Here is a 25,056-nt window from a genome sequence, read left to right as displayed (position 1 = left end):
GGAACACTATGCAGGGAACACTATGCAGGGAACACTATGCTATGCAGGGAACACTATGCAGGGAACACTATGCTCCTATGTAGGGAACACTATGCAGGGAACACTATGCTCCTATGTAGGGAACACTATGCAGGGAACACTATGCAGGGAACACTATGCAGGGAACACTATGCTCCTATGTAGGGAACACTATGCAGGGAACAATATGCAGGGAACACTATTCAGGGAACACTATGCAGGGAACACTATGCAGGGAACACTATGCAGGGAACACTATGCAGGGAACACTATGCAGGGAACACTATGCTCCTATGTAGGGAACACTATGTAGGGAACACTATGCAGGGAGCAGGACACCATTTGGGATGCTGACTTGCCATCTCCTCCCCAGCATTACAGTTTTCCATTTATTAAGGATACTCTTCCTGTTGTCCAAACAAGATTAAGGTAATTCTTAAAAAATCATATTTATACAGTACATCATACAACACCACTACATACTGCATCTACAATTTAACACCACTACATACTGTACCTACAATACACCACTACATACTGCATCTACAATACAACACCACTACATACTGCATCTACAATACAACACCACTACATACTGTATCTACAATACAACACCACTACATACTGCATCTACAATACAACACCACTACATACTGCATCTACAATACAACACCACTACATACTGCATCTACAATACAACACCACTACATACTGCATCTACAATACAACACCACTACATACTGCATCTACAATACAACACCACTACATACTGCATCTACAATACATTATACCACTACATACTGCATCTACAATACATTATACCACTACATACTGCATCTACAATACAACACCACTACATACTGTATCTACAATACAACACCACTACATACTGCATCTACAATACAACACCACTACATACTGCATCTACAATACAACACCACTACATACTGCACCTACAATACATTATACCACTGCATCTACAATACATTATACCACTACATACTGCATCTACAATACAACACCACTACATACTGCATCTACAATACAATACCACTACATACTGTATCACTACACTACATACTGTATCTACAATACACACCACTACATACTGCATCTACAATACATTATACCACTGCATCTACAATACATTATACCACTACATACTGCATCTACAATACAACACCACTACATACTGTATCTACAATACAACACCACTACATACTGTATCTACAATACAACACCACTACATACTGCATCTACAATACATTATACCACTACATCTACAATACATCACACCACTACATACTGTACCTACAATACAACACCACTACATACTGTATCTACAATACATATTACAATACAACACCACTACATACTGTATCTACAATACATTATACCACTACATACAACACCACTACATACTGTATCTACAATACAACACCACTACATACTGTATCTACAATACATTACCACCACATACTGTATCTACAATACAACACCACTACATACTGCATCTACAATACACACCACTACACTGCATCTACAACACCACTACATACTGTATCTACAATACAACACCACTACATACTGTATCTACAATACATTATACCACTACATACTGCATCTACAATACAACACCACTACATACTGCATCTACAATACAACACCACTACATACTGTATCTACAATACAACACCACTACATACTGCATCTACAATACATACAACACCACTACATACCACTACAACACCATACATACTGCATCTACAATACAACACCACTACATACTGTATCTACAATACATTATACCACTACATACTGCATCTACAATACATTATACCACTACATACTGCATCTACAATACAACACCACTACATACTGTATCTACAATACAACACCACTACATACTGCATCTACAATACATTATACCACTACATACTGTATCTACAATACAACACCACTACATACTGTATCTACAATACAACACCACTACATACTGCATCTACAATACATTATACCACTACATCTACAATACAACACCACTACATACTGCATCTACAATACAACACCACTACATACTGTATCTACAATACAACACCACTACATACTGCATCTACAATACATTATACCACTACATCTACAATACATCACACCACTACATACTGTACCTACAATACAACACCACTACATACTGTATCTACAATACAACACCACTACATACTGTATCTACAATACAACACCACTACATACTGCATCTACAATACATTATACCACTACATCTACAATACATCACACCACTACATACTGTACCTACAATACATTATTATTATACCACTACTCTACCACTTTATTTAACCAGGTAGGCTAGTTGAGAACAAGTTGTCATTTACAACTGCGGCCTGGCCAAGATAAAGCAAAGCAGTTTGACACATTCAACAACACAGAGTTACACAAACAAACGTACAGTCAATAACACAATAGTAAAAAAGAAAAGTCTATATACAGTGAGTGCAAATGAGGTAAGATAAGGGAGGTAAGGCAATAAATAGGCCACGGTGGCGAAGTAATTACAATTAAACACTGGAATGGTAGATGTGCAGAAGATGGATGTGCAAGTAGGAGATACTGGGGTGCAAAAGAGCAAGATAAATTAATAAATACAGTATGGGGATGAGGTAGTTGGATGGGCTATTTACAGATGAGCTATGTACAGGTGCAGTGATCTGTGAGCTGCTCAGACAGCTGGTGCTTACAAGTGGGTGTTACTATGGTGACCAGTGAGCTGAGATAAGTCTCTGCCAGGTGAAGCCCCGCCTTACAGATGACCTGGAGCCAGTGGGTTTGGCGACGAATATGAAGCGAAGGCCAGCCAACGAGAGCGTACAGGTCGCAGTGGTGGGTAGTATACGGGGCTTTGGTGACAAAACGGATGGCACTGTGATAGACTGCATCCAATTTGTTGAGTAGAGTGTTGGAGGCTATTTTATAAATGACATCGCCGAAGTCGAGAATCAGTAGGATGGTCAGTTTTACGAGGGTGTGTTTGGTAGCATGAGTGAAGGATGCTTTGTTGTGATATAGGAAGCTGATTCTAGATTTAATTTTGGATTGGAGATGTTTAATGTCAGTCTGGAAGGAGAGTTTACAGTCTAAACAGACACCAAGGTATTTGTAGATGTCCACATAGTCTAAGTCAGAAATATCCAGAGTAGTGATGCTGCACGGGCGAGCAGGTGCGGGCAGTGATCGGTTGAAGAGCATGCATTTAGTTTGACTTGCATTTAAGAGCGGGAGGGGGGGGGGTGTATGCATGGGTGTCTGAGCTGTGCACTAGCCGTTTAAACACAGACAGCTCTGTGCTTTCAACACGTCAATACCTCTCACAAAAGACACGTAGTGAGGCAGTCAATCTCTCCTCTTACTTGGAGATTGACATGCAGAGTTCATGCCGACACAAGCAGACAAAAGGCCCCAACACCACGAGTTAAGCTAATTCTGTTCATTAGGACCTCCGTCGACCCTCCTGTCAATTTAATTAGTGTACAGTGTCAATATCGTCTACAGTATTGACTACAGTAACTGACAGCACCACGATGGAAATAGAGATGGGGGTTTTGTTGACATTGTTTCCGATGTGGGACAGACAAACAGCAAGGTTTATATACAACAATCACTGTTGGAAATCAAATGCCAGGCTAGAAGCAAGAAGTAATAGATTATTAAAATGTCTTATTGCTTATTGACATTGGGCGCATGTTGTGTTTTTGTTAGCTCAGGGTTAACAAATGCTGTGTGTGACCAGTCCAGACTGGGGCTAAGAGCCATGCTGTGTAACCAGTCCAGACTGGGGGCTAAGAGCCATGCTGTGTGTAACCAGTCCAGACTGGGGCTAAGAGCCATGCTGTGTGTAACCAGTCCAGACTGGGGCTAAGAGCCATGCTGTGTGACCAGTCCAGACTGGGGCTAAGAGCCATGCTGTGTGTAACCAGTCCAGACTGGGGCTAAGAGCCATGCTGTGTGTAACCAGTCCAGACTGGGGCTAAGAGCCATGCTGTGTGTAACCAGTCCAGACTGGGGCTAAGAGCCATGCTGTGTGTGACCAGTCCAGACTGGGGGCTAAGAGCCATGCTGTGTGTTACCAGTCCAGACTGGGGCTAAGAGCCATGCTGTGTGTTACCAGTCCAGACTGGGGCTAAGAGCCATGCTGTGTGTTACCAGTCCAGACTGGGGCTAAGAGCCATGCTGTGTGTAACCAGTCCAGACTGGGGGCTAAGAGCCATGCTGTGTAACCAGTCCAGACTGGGGCTAAGAGCCATGCTGTGTAACCAGTCCAGACTGGGGCTAAGAGCCATGCTGTGTGACCAGTCCAGACTGGGGGCTAAGAGCCATGCTGTGTGTGACCAGTCCAGACTGGGGGCTAAGAGCCATGCTGTGTGTAACCAGTCCAGACTGGGGCTAAGAGCCATGCTGTGTGTTACCAGTCCAGACTGGGGCTAAGAGCCATGCTGTGTGTGACCAGTCCAGACTGGGGGCTAAGAGCCATGCTGTGTAACCAGTCCAGACTGGGGCTAAGAGCCATGCTGTGTGTGTGACCAGTCCAGACTGGGGCTAAGAGCCATGCTGTGTGACCAGTCCAGACTGGGGCTAAGAGCCATGCTGCTGTGTGTGACCAGTCCAGACTGGGGCTAAGAGCCATGCTGCTGTGTGTGACCAGTCCAGACTGGGGCTAAGAGCCATGCTGTGTAACCAGTCCAGACTGGGGCTAAGAGCCATGCTGCTGTGTGTGACCAGTCCAGACTGGGGGCTAAGAGCCATGCTGCTGTGTGACCAGTCCAGACTGGGGGCTAAGAGCCATGCTGTGTGACCAGTCCAGACTGGGGCTAAGAGCCATGCTGTGTGACCAGTCCAGACTGGGGCTAAGAGCCATGCTGTGTGTGACCAGTCCAGACTGGGGCTAAGAGCAATGCTGTGTGTAACCAGTCCAGACTGGGGCTAAGAGCCATGCTGCTGTGTGACCAGTCCAGACTGGGGCTAAGAGCCATGCTGTGTGTTACCAGTCCAGACCGGGGGCTAAGAGCCATGCTGTGTGTGACCAGTCCAGACTGGGGCTAAGAGCCATGCTGCTGTGTGACCAGTCCAGACTGGGGCTAAGAGCAATGCTGTGTGTGACCAGTACAGACTGGGGCTAAGAGCAATGCTGTGTGTGACCAGTACAGACTGGGGCTAAGAGCCATGCTGTGTGTGACCAGTCCAGACTGGGGCTAAGAGCCATGCTGTGTGTGACCAGTCCAGACTGGGGGCTAAGAGCCATGCTGTGTAACCAGTCCAGACTGGGGGCTAAGAGCCATGCTGTGTAACCAGTCCAGACTGGGGCTAAGAGCCATGCTGTGTGACCAGTCCAGACTGGGGGCTAAGAGCCATGCTGTGTAACCAGTCCAGACTGGGGCTAAGAGCCATGCTGTGTAACCAGTCCAGACTGGGGCTAAGAGCCATGCTGTGTGACCAGTCCAGACTGGGGCTAAGAGCCATGCTGTGTGTGACCAGTCCAGACTGGGGGCTAAGAGCCATGCTGTGTGTAACCAGTCCAGACTGGGGCTAAGAGCCATGCTGTGTGTGTGACCAGTCCAGACTGGGGCTAAGAGCCATGCTGTGGGAAAAGGCCTATTGTGTTCTCTCCTCAGCCATTTTAAAATGTCTCGTTCTCTGTTCATTAGTAACTTATGTTGTAGTGTACATGATGCTTGTTGACCTACATGTTGTACACGAAAGTATAAAAATCACCAATTTACTGGAGATTTGATCAAGGTTTGTACTACAGTAGTTCCAATTTAATATCATCAAGATGGATTTGATTTGGATTGATATTTGAATGAGCGTCGGGTAACATTTTCTGAAAAACACCTAAATACCAGGCTATACATCGAACAGGACGAACAGAAAACACCTAAATACCAGGCTATACATTGAACAGGACAAACAGAAAACACCTAAATACCAGGCTATACATCGAACAGGACAAACAGAAAACACCAGGCTATACGTCGAACAGGACAAACAGAAAACACCTCAATACCAGGCTATACATCGAACAGGACAAACAGAAAACACCTAAATACCAGGCTATACATCAAACAGGACAAACAGAAAACACCAGGCTATACATCGAACAGGACAAACAGAAAACACCTCAATACCAGGCTATACATCGAACAGGACAAACAGAAAACACCAGGCTATACATCGAACAGGACAAACAGAAAACACCTCAATACCAGGCTATACATCGAACAGGACAAACAGAAAACACCTCAATACCAGGCTATACATCGAACAGGACAAACAGAAAACACCTCAATACCAGGCTATACATCGAACAGGACAAACAGAAAACACCTCAATACCAGGCTATACATCGAACAGGACAAACAGAAAACACCTCAATACCAGGCTATACATCGAACAGGACAAACAGAAAACACCTCAATACCAGGCTATACATCGAACAGGACAAACAGAAAACACCTCAATACCAGGCTATACATCGAACAGGACAAACAGAAAACACCAGGCTATACATCGAACAGGACAAACATAATCATAGATATAAAATAATCCACTGATTCTAAAAGGAGCCATGGCCCCAGTTCAGTTTCCACATCAGTTTCCACATCCAGTTTCCACATTCAGTTTCCACATCCAACTACAGTAATATCAGATATCCACTGTACAACAAGATATACAATATACACTGAGTGTACAAAACATTAGGAACACCTTATTGAAGTCACTTGTTAAATCCACTTCAATCAGTGTAGATGAAGGGGAGGAGACGGGTTAAAGAATGATTTAAGCCCTGAGACAATGGAGACATGGATTGTGTCTGTGCCATTCAGAGGGTGAACGGGTAAGACAAAAGATTGAAGTGCCTTTGAACAGGGTATGGTAGTAGGTTCCAGGCACACCGGGTTGAGTGTGTCAAGAACTGCAACGCTGCTGAGTTTTTCACGCTCATCAGTTTCCCCTGTGTATCAAGAATGGTCCACCACCCAAAGGACATCCAGCCAACTTGACACAACTGTGGGAAGCCTTGGAGTCAACATCCCTGTGGAACGCTTTCGACACCTCGTAGAGTCCACGTCCCGACGAATTGAGGCTGTTCTGAGGGCTAAAGGGGAGTGCAACTCAATATTAGGAAGGTGTTCCTAATGTTTTGTCCACTCCGTGTAGATACAGTACTGTGTATGTGTATTGTCTTGGGACAGTGTACAGAAATGTTTTGTGTTTCTGTATATCATGTGAATGTTGGCAGATGTCTGTTGGTTCCCGGGGAGGGACCGACCTGCTGAACGAGGGACCATGCTACTCTGAGCAACACAACATGATTAGGCAGATTGGAGGATTGGCCTTCACTTCTATTTACAGCTGTTGCATGACACCACAGACTGATTATTATCTTTAATGCATTAGGTCGGCTAACCCTACAAATGTCTTCTGACCCCCCCTCCCTCCCCTCCCTCATCTCCTGGTCCTTAACTCCTAGGCACTATGTAGATGTGAGAGGATTTGACAGTTTGAACAGTACAGTAGGACCTTCTCTGTGCCCTCTGAACAGGACAGGCTTAATGTTGACCTTAGGCTATAGTCTACCCATCCAACTCAACCGATAGATAACCGATAGACAACCCCATGTTAATTGGCAACAACTAACTCAGATGAACATGAGGTTCCATAACAATGGTGTAGCAGTAGCTCGTAGGCCTCCACATAACAGCAGTAGGTCGTATGGCCTCCACATAACAGCAGTAGGTCGTATGGCCTCCACATAACAGCAGTAGCTCGTAGGCCTCCACATAACAGCAGTAGCTCGTAGGCCTCCACATAACAGCAGTAGCTCGTAGGCCTCCACATAACAGCAGTAGCTCGTAGGCCTCCACATAACAGCAGTAGCTCGTAGGCCTCCACATAACAGCAGTAGCTCGTAGGCCTCCACATAACAGCAGTAGGTCGTATGGCCTCCACATAACAGCAGTAGGTCGTATGGCCTCCACATAACAGCAGTAGGTCGTAGGCCTCCACATAACAGCAGTAGGTCGTAGGCCTCCACATAACAGCAGTAGGTCGTATGGTCTCCACATAACAGCAGTAGCTCGTAGGCCTCCACATAACAGCAGTAGCTCGTAGGCCTCCACATAACAGCAGTAGGTCGTAGGCCTCCACATAACAGCAGTAGGTCGTAGGCCTCCACATAACAGCAGTAGGTCGTAGGCCTCCACATAACAGCAGTAGGCTCGTAGGCCTCCACATAACAGCAGTAGCTCGTAGGCCTCCACATAACAGCAGTAGCTCGTAGGCCTCCACATAACAGCAGTAGGTCGTAGGCCTCCACATAACAGCAGTAGGTCGTATGGCCTCCACATAACAGCAGTAGGTCGTATGGCCTCCACATAACAGCAGTAGGTCGTATGGCCTCCACATAACAGCAGTAGCTCGTAGGCCTCCACATAACAGCAGTAGCTCGTAGGCCTCCACATAACAGCAGTAGCTCGTAGGCCTCCACATAACAGCAGTAGCTCGTAGGCCTCCACATAACAGCAGTAGCTCGTAGGCCTCCACATAACAGCAGTAGCTCGTAGGCCTCCACATAACAGCAGTAGCTCGTAGGCCTCCACATAACAGCAGTAGCTCGTAGGCCTCCACATAACAGCAGTAGCTCGTAGGCCTCCACATAACAGCAGTAGCTCGTAGGCCTCCACATAACAGCAGTAGCTCGTAGGCCTCCACATAACAGCAGTAGGTCGTAGGCCTCCACATAACAGCAGTAGGTCGTAGGCCTCCACATAACAGCAGTAGCTCGTCGGCCTCCACATAACAGCAGTAGGTCGTAGGCCTCCACATAACAGCAGTAGCTCGTAGGCCTCCACATAACAGCAGTAGGTCGTAGGCCTCCACATAACAGCAGTAGGTCGTAGGCCTCCACATAACAGCAGTAGCTCGTAGGCCTCCACATAACAGCAGTAGCTCGTAGGCCTCCACATAACAGCAGTAGCTCGTAGGCCTCCACATAACAGCAGTAGGTCGTATGGCCTCCACATAACAGCAGTAGCTCGTAGGCCTCCACATAACAGCAGTAGGTCGTAGGCCTCCACATAACAGCAGTAGGTCGTAGGCCTCCACATAACAGCAGTAGGTCGTAGGCCTCCACATAACAGCAGTAGCTCGTAGGCCTCCACATAACAGCAGTAGCTCGTAGGCCTCCACATAACAGCAGTAGGTCGTAGGCCTCCACATAACAGCAGTAGGTCGTAGGCCTCCACATAACAGCAGTAGCTCGTAGGCCTCCACATAACAGCAGTAGCTCGTAGGCCTCCACATAACAGCACAGGCTCTTAGGCCTCCACATAACAGCAGTAGCTCGTAGGCCTCCACATAACAGCAGTAGCTCGTAGGCCTCCACATAACAGCACAGGCTCTTAGGCCTCCACATAACAGCAGTAGCTCGTAGGCCTCCACATAACAGCAGTAGCTCGTAGGCCTCCACATAACAGCAGTAGCTCGTAGGCCTCCACATAACAGCAGTAGCTCGTAGGCCTCCACATAACAGCAGTAGGTCGTAGGTCTCCACATAACAGCAGTAGCTCGTAGGCCTCCACATAACAGCAGTAGCTCGTAGGCCTCCACATAACAGCAGTGTTACAGCAGAAACAGATACACATCAGCTACAAAGGCAGGGGTTTAACAGGACTTAAAACTACTCTCAACAAGCTATTTCACAGTAGAGACACACAGCAAAACCCTGTGTGGACATTCCCCAGGGCTGTGTCTGGTATGGAAACCTATTTATTCAATATATAGATGCACTGTTTTTGATCTGAACCCATAGTAGTTGGAGGAACTCTTCCCCCCCCCCCCCCCCCCAAATGTGGTGATGTTTTCCTAAATTGAGAGAAGAAAGTGTTACGGAAGATCAACATGGAGTAAGTTATGAGGCTAACGAGGTCCTTTGGAGGAAGGCTGTTCGACGTGTACGCCTAATTGTCTCTAAAAAAAAAAGAAGAGAGAGAGCAGGATCTGCAGTACTCAGAAACAGTCTACTAGTCATTTGATGCTGCGAATAGAAATACTACTACTATTTGAGCTGTGGCCACTACCAGTAGTAGTGGACTGGATACTGTAACCACAGCAAAGGCCCCTACCTAGAAAACACATGTCAACTCAATGCTGGCCTCAGGCCTGTATCTATTTCAGTAGCATTCTGTTCAGCCCAATGGATACTCCACTGTAAAAATGTCAAAACGTAGGACCCTAAAATGACAGAGCTCAAACATGGGGAGTTGGTTTTAAAAGACAAGTGGAAGGAGGGCAAGGTGGTTTGAATCAACAACAACAAAAATGAATCTGAAACTAAAATGAATTTCCAGGTGTGTGGCTGTAGGAAGTTCCTTTACTGAACACTACTCTCTAGTACTTAACAAAAATACAAAAACATTGATGAACGACTAACTCAAACCCCAGCCAAATGGAACTGTAATGGTTTCTATTGGAGATTGACAACTACTTAAAAAAGAATAATAATTCAAATGGATTAATGTTGTAAAGTCAGAATATGATTGCAAATATAATGTCTGTCTGTCTGCCTTCCCATCGGTCTGAGGTGCTGGCTCACAACTAGTGCCACTTCCTTCTTGAGTGATGTCACACCTCTCCTCTCTGACTGAGGGTTATAATAGACCTGTGCCACTGGGGTGACCTCTCTCCCTCTGACTGTGTAATAGACTTAGAAGAAGCTTAGATTGACAGCACGTGCTAAAGGCTATACTCTCTTTTTCATGTACATCTTTTCTTCCTCCTTTTATTTCGGTAGAAAGGAGAGGTAGCCATACAGGTCATTTCCTGTTTGATAGTCACACCCTCGTTATGCTGATAACAAACAGAAAACAAAGACAAACGATAAGACCGTCCTGTTGCTATAGGCCCTTGACAACAGACTTAAAGCAATGTGTCTGACATTTCATAACAAATTTGATGTTTATTTTTTCAGGATGACTTCAAAAATATTGTAATAATCTGAGATACATGACAAGTCCACGAAAGACGTGTAAGCACAAATATTGACTTTATAATGATATGATGTTTTGTTATAATAACAGTAACAGACAAACAAACGGCCTATAGGACAGGCAAAGCTGTATAATAAAAGACATGAATGACTTCGACACCTACTGTGACTGTCAAAAACGACAATAGAAATTAGGAAGTGAATTAGAGTACACCGGTGTCATCATATTCAAGAACAAGATCAATGTCAAATGTGCCAAATCATTGATGTGTAGAGGAGCTCTGTCCCGGTCAACGGGAAAGACGTGTGAATATCAGTCTTTGGAGAATAACCAGAAGGAAACGTTCGAAAGAACGTATCAGAAAATATCTAGTTTCCAAGTCAACAGATTCTTCATAAGCAACAGAACGAATGTGAACATGTTCCCAGCCCTAAAACATCACGCATATTGGTGATAAACAATTACAAAAAAAAAAAAAAATCACGTAATGTTGGACTAATGTTTGTTCTCAACAAGCTCGTCTTGTTACATACAACTATCACTTCGACTAACCGTGAAGCTTGAAAGCCGTACACAATGTTGCCAGCATTACGGCATGCACAGCTGACGACCGAATCGTCATCGATATCGGTTCCTAATACACCGGGTACACTTACTTTTTGAGAGTCCATACCGAGGACCGAAACACAAATATAATCAAATCCAATGCATAGGCAGGCAGGCGAAGTTCTCTCCAAAGAGGAAGACGATTACCCCACTGGATGGCGGAGCATAGTGCACGTACATGCGCAGTAGTATTTTTAACCCTCGCCCTCATAAATTAGAGGCGATATAGAAATGTAGACTGGTTGCGCCCTCCACTGGACTAGAGAAGAATGTCTTTGATGTGTTGTAAACGTGTCATACGTCAGTGGTCACGAGGGGTAGGGTTTTGCAGAGGGATTCCACTTCTCCGAGATTTCCCCCAAAGTCTCGCGGTAATGGTTGGTTGCTGTGGTAACGTCAAAAAAAGTGTACTGCTTGCTTGCTACAACAAAAAATACAAACAATCAATTCACAGTCAAGTCATATTGAGCGGTTTGACACCTATACAAAACACGAGGTAAGTTGGTACACTTATATAATGCATTATAGCTACCTTGAAATTAACCCGAGAAAAGAGACAACGGTTTAATTTGCAAACTAGCTAGCAACATCCAGCTAACATTAGCCTAGCTAGCTAACACGTTACTAGTAACTTAGCTAACTAATGGTACTTCGCTCGGAAATGCACCATGCCTCTGTTTAGTTTAGCTTTGCCAACGTTACTCCAGGCAGTTGCTTGTCGTTGAAAGACTGATTTTGTCCTGCAGGATTTTGTGGAGAGGAGAGATACCAGTGTGAAGAGATGGCGAGCCAGAGGCCACCGTCAGGTAGACCGATGAGTCGGGGGTCTCTTGTACCAGGGACTGGGAGACCTCCAACTGCCATCAGACCTCCACCCACAGCCGTTAGGGTCGGAACTGGGGTAAAGCCAAGTCACAGTTTTGATGTTTTCTATCATCACCCTTTTACACACCTTCTGTAGCGTATGTGACATACAGTACAGTTCATAATGAAAGTCATAAAAAGGGATTAAATCTAAAAAGGGATTCAAATTGAAAATGTTTCCCTACAGATCTACACTTCCTGCGCCACATTTTCAAAGTTACTGAAAAAGTAGAGAATATTTTCTAAAAATAAATAAACAAAGATGTCTTCACAACCCAGAGTTAATACTTGGTGCAAGCACCTTTGGCAGAAAATACAGCTGAAAAACACTTTGAATACGATCCTACCAACTCTGGACACTGGCAACATATCCATTGTTGTTGTCAAATTTTCTCAAGCTTATTGGGTTTAGTTGAGAATTATTGATGGTCAGCAATATTCAAAAATGGTTTCTGATTTTCAAACAGATTTACTGTGTACTCAGGGCCCCAGAGTGGTGCAGTGGTCTAAGACACTGCATCTCAGTACACGAGGCGTCATTGCAGTACCTGGTTGGAATCCAGGCTGCATCACATCTGTGATTGGGTGTCCCATAGGGCGGCGCACAATTGGCCCAGCGTCGTCTGAGTTTGGCTGGAGTAGGCCGTCATTGTAAATAAGAATTTGTTCTTAACTGACTTGCCTAGTTAAATATAAAAAAATAAGTAAAATATTCAGACCCCTTGACTTTCCCACATTTTGTTACATTACAGCCTTATTCTTAAAGGGATGAAATAACGACACACAATACCCCATATTGACAAAGAGAAAACAGGTTCTTCAAAATGTACATAAGTATTCAGTCCCATCGCTATGACACTTGAAATTAAGCTCAGGTGCATCCTGTTTCCATTGATCATCCTTGGGTTGTTTTTACAACTTGATTGGAGTCCACCTGTGGTAAGTTCAATAGATTTGACATAATTTGGAAAGGCACACACCTGTCTATATAAGTTTCCACAGTTGACATTGCATGTCAGAGCAAAAACCAAGCCATCAGGTCAAAGGCAGGATTGTGTCGAGGCATGATCAGGAGAAGGGTACCAAAAATAATTATGTTGCATTTGAAGGTCCCCAAGAACACGGTGGCCTCCATCATTCTTAAATGGTAGAAGTTTGGAACCACCAAGACTCTTCCTAGAGCTGGCCGTCCGACCAAACTGAACAATCGGGGGAGAAGGGCCTTGGTCAGGGAGTGGCCAAGAACCCGATGGTCTCTCTGACAGTGCTCCATAGTTCCTCTGTGAAGATGGGAGTGTCTTCCAGAAGGACAACCATCTCTGCAGCACTTCACCAATCAAGCCTTTATGGTAGAGTGGCCAGACGGAAGCCACTCCTCAGTAAAAGGCAAATGACAGCACGCTTGGAGTTTGCTAAAAGGCACCTAAAGGACTCTCAGACCATGAGAAACAAGATTCTCTGGTCTGATGAAACCAATATTGAACTCTTTGGCCTGAATCAAATTTATTTATATAGCCCTTCGTACATCAGCTGATATCTCAAAGTGCTGTACAGAAACCCAGCCTAAAACCCCAAACAGCAAGCAATGCAGGTGTAGAAGCACGGTGGCTAGGAAAAACTCCCTAGAAAGGCCAAAACCTAGGAAGAAACCTAGAGAGGAACAAGGCTATGTGGGGGGGCCAGTCCTCTTCTGGCTGTGCCGGGTGGAGATTATAACAGAACATGGCCAAGATGTTCAAATGTTCATAAATGACCAGCATGGTCCAATAATAATAAGGCAGAACATTTGAAACTGGAGCAGCAGCACGGCCAGGTGGACTGGGGACAGCAAGGAGTCATCATGTCAGGTAGTCCTGAGGCATGATCCTAGGGCTCAGGTCCTCCGAGAGAGAGAAAGAAAGAGAGAATTAGAGAGAGCACACTTAAATTCACACAGGACACCGAATAGGACAGGAGAAGTACTCCAGATATAACAAACTGACCCTAGCCTCCCAACACATAAACTACTGCAGCATAAATACTGGAGGCTGAGACAGGAGGGGTCAGGAGACACTGTGGCCCCATCCGAGGACACCCCCGGACAGGGCCAAACAGGAAGGATATAACCCCACCCACTTTGCCAAAGCACAGCCCCCACACCACTAGAGGGATATCGTCACCACCAACTTACCATCCTGAGACAAGGCTGAGTATAGCCCACAAAGATCTCTGCCACGGCACAACCCAAGGGGGGGGCACATCAGTGACTCAACCCACTCAGGTGACGCACCCCTCCCAGGGACGGTATGAAAGCGCCCCAGTAAGCCAGTGACTCAGCCCCTGTACTAGGGTTAGAGGCAGAGAATCCCAGTGGAAAGAGGGGAACCGGCCAGGCAGAGACCGCAAGGGCGGTTCGTTGCTCCAGAGCCTTTCCGTTCACCTTCCCACTCCTGGGCCAGACTACACTCAATCATATGACCCACTGAAGAGATGAGTCTTCAGTAAAGACTTAAAGGTTGAGACCGAGTTTGCGTCTCTTACATGGGTAGGCAGACCGTTCCATAAAAATTGAGCTCTATAGGAGAAAGCCCTGCCTCCAGCTGTTTGCTTAGAAATTCTAGGGACAATTAGGAGTGCCAAGCGTCATGTCTGGAGGAAACCTAGCACCATCTCTACGGTGAAGCATGGTGGTGGCAGCACCATGCTGTGGGGATGTTTTTCAGCGGCAGGGACTGGGTGACTAGTCAGGATCGAGGGAAAGATGAATGGAGCAAAGTACAGAGAGATCCTTGATGAAAAACCTGCCCCAGAGCGCTCAGGACCTCAGACTGGGGCGACCCTAAGCACACAGCCAAGAAAATGCAGGAGTGACTTTGGGACAAGTCTCTGAATGTCCTTGAGTGGCCCAGCCGGAGCCCGGACTTGAACCCGATTGAACATCTCTGGAGAGACCTTAAAATATCTATGTAGCAATGCTCCTTATCCAACCTGACATAGCTTGAGAGGATCTACAGAGAAGAATGGGAGAAACTCTCCAAATACAGGTGTGCCAAGCTTGTAGCGTCATACCCAAGAAGACTCAAAGCTGTCAATGCTGCCAAAGGTGCTTCAACAAAGTACTAAGTAAAGGGTCTGGTAAAGTAAAAGTGCTTCCACCAAGTATTGACTCGTTTGAAAACATACAGTGGCTTGTGAAAGTATTCACCCCCTTTGGTATTTTTCCTATTTTGTTGCCTTACAACCTGGAATTAAAATATATTTTTTTGGGGGGGGGATTGTCTCATTTGATTTACTCAACATACCTACCACTTTGAAGATGCAAAATATTTTTTATTGTGAAACAAACAAGAAATAAGATTTTAAAAAATGAGCGTGCATAACTATTCACCTCCCCCCAAAGTCAATATGTTGTAGAGCCACCTTTTGCAGCAATTACAGCTGCAAGTCTCTAGGGGTTTGTCTCTATAAGCTTGGCACATCTAGCCACTGGGATTTTTTTTCCCATTCTTCAAGGCAAAACTGCTCCAGCTCCTTCAAGTTGGATGGGTTCTGCTGGTGTACAGCAATCTTTAAGTCATACCACAGATTCACAATTAGATTGAGGTCTGGACTTTGACTAGGCCATGCCAAGACATTTAAATGTTTCCCCTTAAACCAGTGTTGCTTTAGCAGTATGCTTAGGGTCATTGTCCTGCTGGAAGGTGAACCCTCGCCCCAGTCTCAAGTCTCTGGAAGACTGAAACAGGTTTCACTCAAGCATTTCCCTGTATTTAGCCTTTCACAGTCCCTGCTGATGAAAAACATCCCCACTGCATGATGCTGCCACCACCATGCTTCACCGTGGGGATGGTGCTCTCGGGGTGATGAGAGGTGTTGGGTTTGTGCCAGACATAGCGTTTTCCTTGATGACCAAAAAGCTACATTTGAGTCTCATCTGACCAGAGTACTTTCTTCCATATGTTTGGGGAGTCTCCCACATGCCTTTTGGCGAACACCAAACATGCTTGCTTATTTTTTTCTTTAAGCAATGTTTTTTTCCTGGCCACTCTTCCGTAAAGCCCAGCGCTGTAGAGTGTACGGCTTAAAGTGGTCCTATGGACAGATACTCCAATCACCGCTGTGGAGCTTTGCAGCTACTTCAGGGTTATCTTTGGTCTCTTTGTTGCCTCTCTGTTTAATGCCCTCCTTGACTGGTAGGCGGCCCTCTCTTGACAGGTTTGTTGTGGTGCCATATTCTTTCCATTTTTTTTAATAATGTATTTAATGGTGCTCCGTGGGATGCTCAAAGTTTCTGATATTTTTTTATAACCCAAAAACGTATCTATACTTCTCCACAACTTTGTCCCTGACCTGTTTGGAGAGCTCCTTGGTCTTCATGGTGCCGCTTGCTTGGTGGTGCCCCTTGCTTAGTGGTGTTGCAGACTCTGGGGCCTTTCAGAACAGATGTATATATACTGAGATCATGTGACAGATCATGGGACACTTAGATTGCACACAGGTGGACTTTATTATGTGACTTCTGAAGGTAATTGGTTGCACCAGATCTAATTTAGGGGCTTCATATCAAAGGGGGTGAATACATATGCACCCACCATTTTCACTTTTTAAATATTTTTTTAAAACAAGTACAAATGTTTAATTTCACTTTACCAATTTGGACTATTTTGTGCATGTCCGTTATATTAAATCCAAAATAAATAAAAATCCATTCAAATTACAGGTTGTAATACAACAAAATAGGAAAAACACCAAGGTGGATGAATACTTTTGCAAGGCGCTGTAGATCATTCATGACATCTTCATTTAAAAAATATATATATTTTATTAATTTTGAAAATGTTTTTATACTTTTTCTTTCACTTTGAAAATGTGGAGCAGGTTGTGAAGATCAGAAGAAGAAAAGAATTATCCTTTTTAGATTTCAATTTAAGGCAGGAAAATGTGACAATTGCAAGGGGTGTGTAGACTTTCACATGGCCCCTAACGTTGATCGTTACCTTCCCTTGTCCAAAAGTAGTGCACTACATAGGGAATAAGGTGCCATTTGGCACTCGGCCCCTAACGTTGATCGTTACCTTCCCTTGTTTTTTTTTTCACATGGCACTGTAGCAGGGTTCTCCCCAAAGAATGTAAGAGGGGGGCTGCGTCCACCTTGTGGACTGGCTGTGTGCGCCGTTATTTAAACTTCATCCGTTATCATTTAAGGCCATTTGTTGCTCTAGATTGCAGGAAATGGCAGTTACAGGTGTTAAAAAAATAAAATAACATCTCTGAGTCCAAGAGGGGTCATGGCCCACCTTCAGGCCTCCCCCTCCCCCGGCTGTACTTAACAGTACCACCTTGTTAAAAAAAATCCTGGGAGAACCCTGTGTGCTTAGAGATGATTTCAAGTAGATAGGTAGTGCTTACCAAGACATGATGTACGCTAGCTATTTAAAATCCTTTATAAATTGTAGCTCCTTTCTAGTTAATTTTAAAGTGGAATCTAAGCAACTTTTCTAGTTGAATAATGTCTTGTGTGTAATGTGTAGATTGTTCCGGGTACTGGGCGTCCTGGAACCAGAGGAGGAGCCCTAGGGACCCCTGGTGTTCTCTCTGCTCAAATTAAAGTGGCCGACCGGCCAGTCACCCAGCAGGGCCTGAGCGGCATGAAGACTGGCATGAAGGGTACAGTATTATTATTTACCTGTATTATACACCTGTATTATTCACCTGTATTATTCACCTGTATTATTCACCTGTATTATACACCCGTATTATTCACCTGTATTATTCACCTGTATTATACACCCGTATTATAAACCTGTATTATTCACCTGTATTATACACCTGTATTATTCACCCGTATTATACACCTGTATTATACACCTGTATTATTCACCTGTATTATTCACCTGTATTATTCACCCGTATTATACACCCGTGTTATACACCCGTATTATACACCTGTATTATACACCTGTATTATACACCTGTATTATACACCTGTATTATACACCTGTATTATTCACCTGTATTATTCACCCGTATTATACACCCGTATTATACACCCGTATTATACACCCGTATTATACACCCGTATTATTCACCTGTATTATACACCTGTATTATTCACCTGTATTATACACCCGTATTATTCACCTGTATTATTCACCTGTATTATACACCTGTATTATACACCCGTATTATTCACCCGTATTATTCACCTGTATTATACACCCGTATTATACACCCGTATTATTCACCCGTATTATACACCTGTATTATTCACCCGTATTATACACCTGTATTATTCACCTGTATTATACACCTGTATTATACACCTGTATTATTCACCTGTATTATACACCTGTATTATACACCTGTATTATACACCTGTATTATACACCTGTATTATACACCTGTATTATTCACCTGTATTATACACCTGTATTATTCACCTGTATTATAATTTATTTATTAGTTATTTTACCAGGTAAGTTGACTGAGAACACGTTCTCATTTGCAGCAACAACCTGGGGAATAGTTACAGGGGAGAGGAGGGGGATGAATGAGCCAATTGTAAACTGGGGATCATTAGGTGACTGTGAAGGTTTGAGGGCCAGATTGGGAATTTAGCCAGGACACCAGGGTTAACACCCCTACTCTTACCATAAGTACCATGGGATCTTTACTGACCTCAGAGAGTCAGGACACCAGGGTTAACACCCCTACTCTTACGATAAGTACCATGGGATCTTTAATGACCTCAGAGAGTCAGGACACCCGTTTAACATCCCATCCGAAAGACGGAATTATAAACCCGAATTATAAACCTGTGTTATTCACCTGTTATAAACATTATATTGTGTTGCACCTCCGTTTGCCCTCAGAACAGCCTCAATTCCACAGGGATGCTGGCCCATGTTGACTAAAAGATGTTCCCACAGTTGTGTCAAGTTGGCTGGATGTCCTTTGGGTGGTGGGGTGGACCATTCTTGATACACACCGGAAACTGTTGAGTGTGGAAAAACCCAGCAACGTTGCAGTTCTTGACACACACAAACTGGTGTGCCTGGCACCTACTACCATACCCCGTTCAAAGACACTTAAATATATTTTGTCTTGCCCGTTCACCCTCTGAATAGCACACATACACAGTCCATGTCTCCATTGTCTCAAGGCTTAAAAACCCTTCTTTAACCTGGTCTCCTCCCCTTCATCTTTAACCCGTCTCCTCCCCTTCATCTACACTGATTGAAGTGGATTTAACAGGTGACTTCAATTGGGGATGATATCCTTCACCTGGATTCACCTGAACAGTCTGTATGTCATGGAAAGAGCAGGTGTTCTTAATGTTTTGTACGCTCATTGTATTCACCAGACATATCTTTCCTCGGACATCAGTCCACGTTAATGTGTGGCACAGTCCCCAAAATATGTCCTTCGCTCCCTCTCTGGTAAAATATAAACATACAACAGTTTAGGACCTCCATATAAAAACACAACCTTATAATGTGATGATTTTGGTATCGAAGTCTTGTCTCACACACAAATTATTTTCTTATCTGTCTGTCATGACATGAGATCTCTCTCTCTCTCTCTCTCGCTCTTATTTTCCAGGACCTCAGAGGCAGATTCTGGATAAATCCTACTACCTTGGCCTTCTCAGGTAAGCCTGAATAGAACATATAGAACCACGTGTTGCATACTGTCTCGTCATGTGCCATGTGTCTCAACAGGAGTAAGATCAACGAACTGACAACGGAGACCAGCAAACTGCAGAAGGAGATTGACACCTTCAATCAGGAGAACTCTGTTTACCTCTCCTATGAGAAAAGGTAAAGTATTTGTGCATCGTGTATTTCCTACGGGTTGTTTTGTATTCGACAACTCAGAGACACTCCTTATTGTTCTCATCATCCAAGGTTTATATGGACGGTTTCTAATGGTCCTGTTGTTTTACCCCCTGCAGAGCAGAAGGACTTGCTGGCGAACTGAAAGATCTACAGGGACAACTGGCAGATTACAACATGGTACACACAGTTCTATTTGATGAAGACGATATGATGTTATTCTTTTAGGATGTACTAAACACTGCTGTTATCCCTTTGTTTGTTTCTTCTGAATTTCAGCTAGTTGACAAGTTGAACACCAACACTGAGATGGAGGAAGTGATCAATGACTTCAATATGGTGACTACATTTGATCATTTTAGCAAACCGTTTTATACGTGAATTATCTCCGAGATAGAATACGTTTAGTTTCAGTCCTAACCCTGACTGTTTGCATACTGTGTTTTGTGTAGTTGAAAGCACAGAACGACCGAGAGGCTCAAAGTATGGATGTCATATTCACAGAAAGACGAGAGTAAGTACTCAAACATTTATTTAATATGACAGAACCTTAGACGACCTACACCAGGGGTCTCCCAGGGGTCTCTAACTTACACCAGGGGTCTCCCAGGGGTCTCTAACCTACACCAGGGGTCTCTAACCTACACCAGGGGTCTCCCAGGGGTCTCTAACCTACACCAGGGGTCTCTAACCTACACCAGGGGTCTCCAACCTACACCAGGGGGTCTCTAACCTACACCAGGGGTCTCCAACCTACACCAGGGGGTCTCTAACCTACACCAGGGGGTCTCTAAACCTACACCAGGGGTCTCCAACCTACACCAAGGGGTCTCTAACTTACACCAGGGGTCTCTAACCTACACCAGGGGGTCTCCTCTTCTCTTCTCCCCTGCAACTCTTACCCTGGTCCTTAGTGTACAAGAGGAAGTAGTGTACAATGTTGTCAACTCTTCCCCTGGTCCTTAGTGACCTCCACTTTGTTTGACCTGTTGGAGACCCCTGACCTCTACTATGTTTGACCTGTTGGAGACCCCTGACCTCCAGAATGATTGACCTGTTGGAGACCCCTGACATCCACTATGTTTGACCTGTTGGAGACCCCTGACCTCCAGAATGATTGACCTGTTGGAGACCCCTGACCTCCAGAATGATTGACCTGTTGGAGACCCCTGACCTCCAGAATGATTGACCTGTTGGAGACTCCTGACATACACTATGTTTGACCTGTTGGAGACCCCTGACCTCCACTATGATTGACCTGTTGGAGAACCCTGACCTACACTATGTTTGACCTGTTGGAGACCCCTGACATCCACTATGTTTGACCTGTTGGAGAACCCTGACCTCCACTATGTTTGACCTGTTGGAGAACCCTGACCTACACTATGTTTGACCTGTTGGAGAACCCTGACCTACACTATGTTTGACCTGTTGGAGAACCCTGACCTACACTATGTTTGACCTGTTGGAGACTATGTCTGGGGGAGGGATAGGAGCAAACAGACAGCCAGGCATCCCACTGAATGGGACTATGCCTGGGGGAGGGATAGGAGCAAACAGACAGCCAGGCATCCTACTGAATGGGACTATGCCTGGGGGAGGGATAGGAGCAAACAGACAGCCAGGCATCCCACTGAATGGGACTATGCCTGGGGGAGGGATAGGAGCAAACAGACAGCCAGGCATCCCACTGACTGGTACTATGTCTGGGGGAGGGATAGGAGCAAACAGACAGCCAGGCATCCCACTGAATGGGACTATGTCTGGGGGAGGGATAGGAGCAAACAGACAGCCAGGCATCCCACTGAATGGGACTATGTCTGGGGGAGGGATAGGAGCAAACAGACAGCCAGGCATCCCACTGACTGGGACTATGCCTGGGGGAGGGATAGGAGCAAACAGACAGCCAGGCATCCTACTGAATGGGACTATGCCTGGGGGAGGATAGGAGCAAACAGACAGCCAGGCATCCCACTGAATGGGACTATGCCTGGGGAGGGATAGGAGCAAACAGACAGCCAGGCATCCCACTGAATGGGACTATGCCTGGGGGAGGGATAGGAGCAAACAGACAGCCAGGCATCCCACTGAATGGGACTATGCCTGGGGGAGGGATAGGAGCAAACAGACAGCCAGGCATCCCACTGAATGGGACTATGCCTGGGGGAGGGATAGGAGCAAACAGACAGCCAGGCATCCTACTGAATGGGACTATGCCTGGGGGAGGGATAGGAGCAAACAGACAGCCAGGCATCCCACTGAATGGGACTATGCCTGGGGGAGGGATAGGAGCAAACAGACAGCCAGGCATCCCACTGAATGGGACTATGTCTGGGGGAGGGATAGGAGCAAACAGACAGCCAGGCATCCCACTGACTGGGACTATGCCTGGGGGAGGGATAGGAGCAAACAGACAGCCAGGCATCCCACTGACTGGGACTATGCCTGGGGGAGGGATAGGAGCAAACAGACAGCCAGGCATCCCACTGACTGGGACTATGCCTGGGGGAGGGATAGGAGCAAACAGACAGCCAGGCATCCTACTGAATGGGACTATGCCTGGGGGAGGGATAGGAGCAAACAGACAGCCAGGCATCCCACTGAATGGGACTATGTCTGGGGGAGGGATAGGAGCAAACAGACAGCCAGGCATCCCACTGAATGGGACTATGCCTGGGGGAGGGATAGGAGCAAACAGACAGCCAGGCATCCTACTGACTGGGACTATGTCTGGGGGAGGGATAGGAGCAAACAGACAGCCAGGCATCCCACTGAATGGGACTATGCCTGGGGTAGGGAATGGCCTTCCTGTGACATCGGGTGCTGTAGGTGTCATGGAGAGCAGGTCATTTGCCCCCGGTGATGCATTGTGCAGACCGCACCACCCTCTGGATAGCCCTGCTGTTGTGGGCGGCGCAGTTGCCCGTACCAGGCGGTGATATAGCCCGACACTGGCCCCAGTGTTGAGGATCAGTGAAGTGCAGGTGTTGTTTCCTACCTTCACCACCTGGGGGCGGCCCTCAGTTAGGCCAGGATCCAAGGCCTCCAGCTTAACGTCTCCTCAGGACATGGGCCTCCTCATACCACAGTGTCAATAGAGGCAATAAGCCTCCTGTCTCAGGGTAGCAGTACTGATCTAGGATCAGGTTGCCCGTGTCCATGTCATATTATTCATTAGGAACTCAAATGCAGCACTGATCCGAAATCATTACTAATACTCCGAGACGCTTAATGAGTAAAGGCGCGGCAGGTAGCCTAGTGGTTAGAGTGTAGTGGTGGCAGGTAGCCTAGTGGTTAGAGTGTAGTGGTGGCAGGTAGCCTAGTGGTTAGAGTGTAGTGGTGGCAGGTAGCCTAGTGGTTAGAGTGTAGAGGTGGCAGGGTAGCCTAGTGGTTAGAGTGTTGGACTAGTAACCGAAAGGTTGGAAGTTCGAATCCCCGAGCTGACAAGGTACAAATCTGTCGTTCTGCCCCTGAACAGGCAGTTAACCCACTGTTCCTAGGCCGTCATTGAAAATAAGAATTTGTTCTTAACTGACTTGCCGAGTAAAATAAGGTAAAATAAAAAAAGGGCCCCCTTGTGTCACTTTTTAACAGTCTTCGAGATCTGCTCAGAGTGCTCCTCCTCATACCACTGTGTTATATAGTCTAGTCATTAACACCTCCTCATACCACTGTGTTATATAGTCTAGTCATTAACTCCTCCTCATACCACTGTGTTATATAGTCTAGTCATTAACACCTCCTCATACCACTGTGTTATATAGTCTAGTCATTAACTCCTCCTCATACCACTGTGTTATATAGTCTAGTCATTAACTCCTCCTCATACCACTGTGTTATATAGTCTAGTCATTAACACCTCCTCATACAACTGTGTTATATAGTCTAGTCATTAACACCTCCTCATACCACTGTGTTATATAGTCTAGTCATTAACACCTCCTCATACCACTGTGTTATATAGTCTAGTCATTAACACCTCCTCATACCACTGTGTTATATAGTCTAGTCATTAACACCTCCTCATACCACTGTGTTATATAGTCTAGTCATTAACACCTCCTCATACCACTGTGTTATATAGTCTAGTCATTAACACCTCCTCATACCACTGTGTTATATAGTCTAGTCATTAACACCTCCTCATACCACTGTGTTATATAGTCTAGTCATTAACACCTCCTAACCACTGTGTTATATAGTCTAGTCATTAACTCCTCCTCATACCACTGTGTTATATAGTCTAGTCATTAACACCTCCTCATACCACTGTGTTATATAGTCTAGTCATTAACACCTCCTCATACCACTGTGTTATATAGTCTAGTCATTAACACCTCCTCATACCACTGTGTTATATAGTCTAGTCATTAACACCTCCTCATACCACTGTGTTATATAGTCTAGTCATTAACTCCTCCTCATACCACTGTGTTATATAGTCTAGTCATTAACACCTCCTCATACCACTGTGTTATATAGTCTAGTCATTAACACCTCCTCATACCACTGTGTTATATAGTCTAGTCATTAACACCTCCTCATACCACTGTGTTATATAGTCTAGTCATTAACACCTCCTCATACCACTGTGTTATATAGTCTAGTCATTAACACCTCCTCATACCACATACAACTGTGTTATATAGTCTAGTCATTAACACCTCCTCATACCACTGTGTTATATAGTCTAGTCA

The 25,056-nt window shown here is 45.2% G+C and overlaps 2 protein-coding genes across 4 annotated transcripts in view; one reads left to right on the top strand and one right to left on the bottom strand.

Annotated features, from left to right (window-relative positions):
- Positions 1–11,834, bottom strand: part of LOC115116353 (fibronectin type III and SPRY domain containing 1-like) — a 94,301-nt gene extending 82,467 nt beyond the window's left edge. For all 3 annotated transcript variants that reach the window (XM_029644830.2, XM_029644826.2, XM_029644828.2), the window contains exon 1: positions 11,732–11,834. In XM_029644830.2, the coding sequence (XP_029500690.2) occupies positions 11,732–11,746 (15 nt within the window). In that variant the 5' untranslated portion in view covers positions 11,747–11,834. The remainder of the gene's footprint in view (positions 1–11,731) is intronic.
- Positions 11,835–12,055: 221 nt separating this feature from the next.
- ift74 (intraflagellar transport 74) overlaps positions 12,056–25,056 on the top strand; it is a 103,174-nt gene continuing 90,173 nt past the window's right edge. Inside the window, exons 1-8 of the mRNA XM_065007667.1 lie at positions 12,056–12,177; positions 12,428–12,582; positions 18,056–18,191; positions 20,127–20,175; positions 20,246–20,344; positions 20,479–20,539; positions 20,639–20,698; positions 20,812–20,873. Coding sequence (XP_064863739.1) covers positions 12,463–12,582; positions 18,056–18,191; positions 20,127–20,175; positions 20,246–20,344; positions 20,479–20,539; positions 20,639–20,698; positions 20,812–20,873 — 587 coding nt within the window. The 5' untranslated portion in view covers positions 12,056–12,177; positions 12,428–12,462. The remainder of the gene's footprint in view (positions 12,178–12,427; positions 12,583–18,055; positions 18,192–20,126; positions 20,176–20,245; positions 20,345–20,478; positions 20,540–20,638; positions 20,699–20,811; positions 20,874–25,056) is intronic.

This window comes from Oncorhynchus nerka, linkage group LG22 (genome assembly GCF_034236695.1).
Source record: "Oncorhynchus nerka isolate Pitt River linkage group LG22, Oner_Uvic_2.0, whole genome shotgun sequence".
Taxonomy (NCBI): domain Eukaryota; kingdom Metazoa; phylum Chordata; class Actinopteri; order Salmoniformes; family Salmonidae; genus Oncorhynchus; species Oncorhynchus nerka.
Note: the sequence above shows the minus strand (reverse complement) of the source record. Positions and strands in the feature narration are given on the sequence as shown.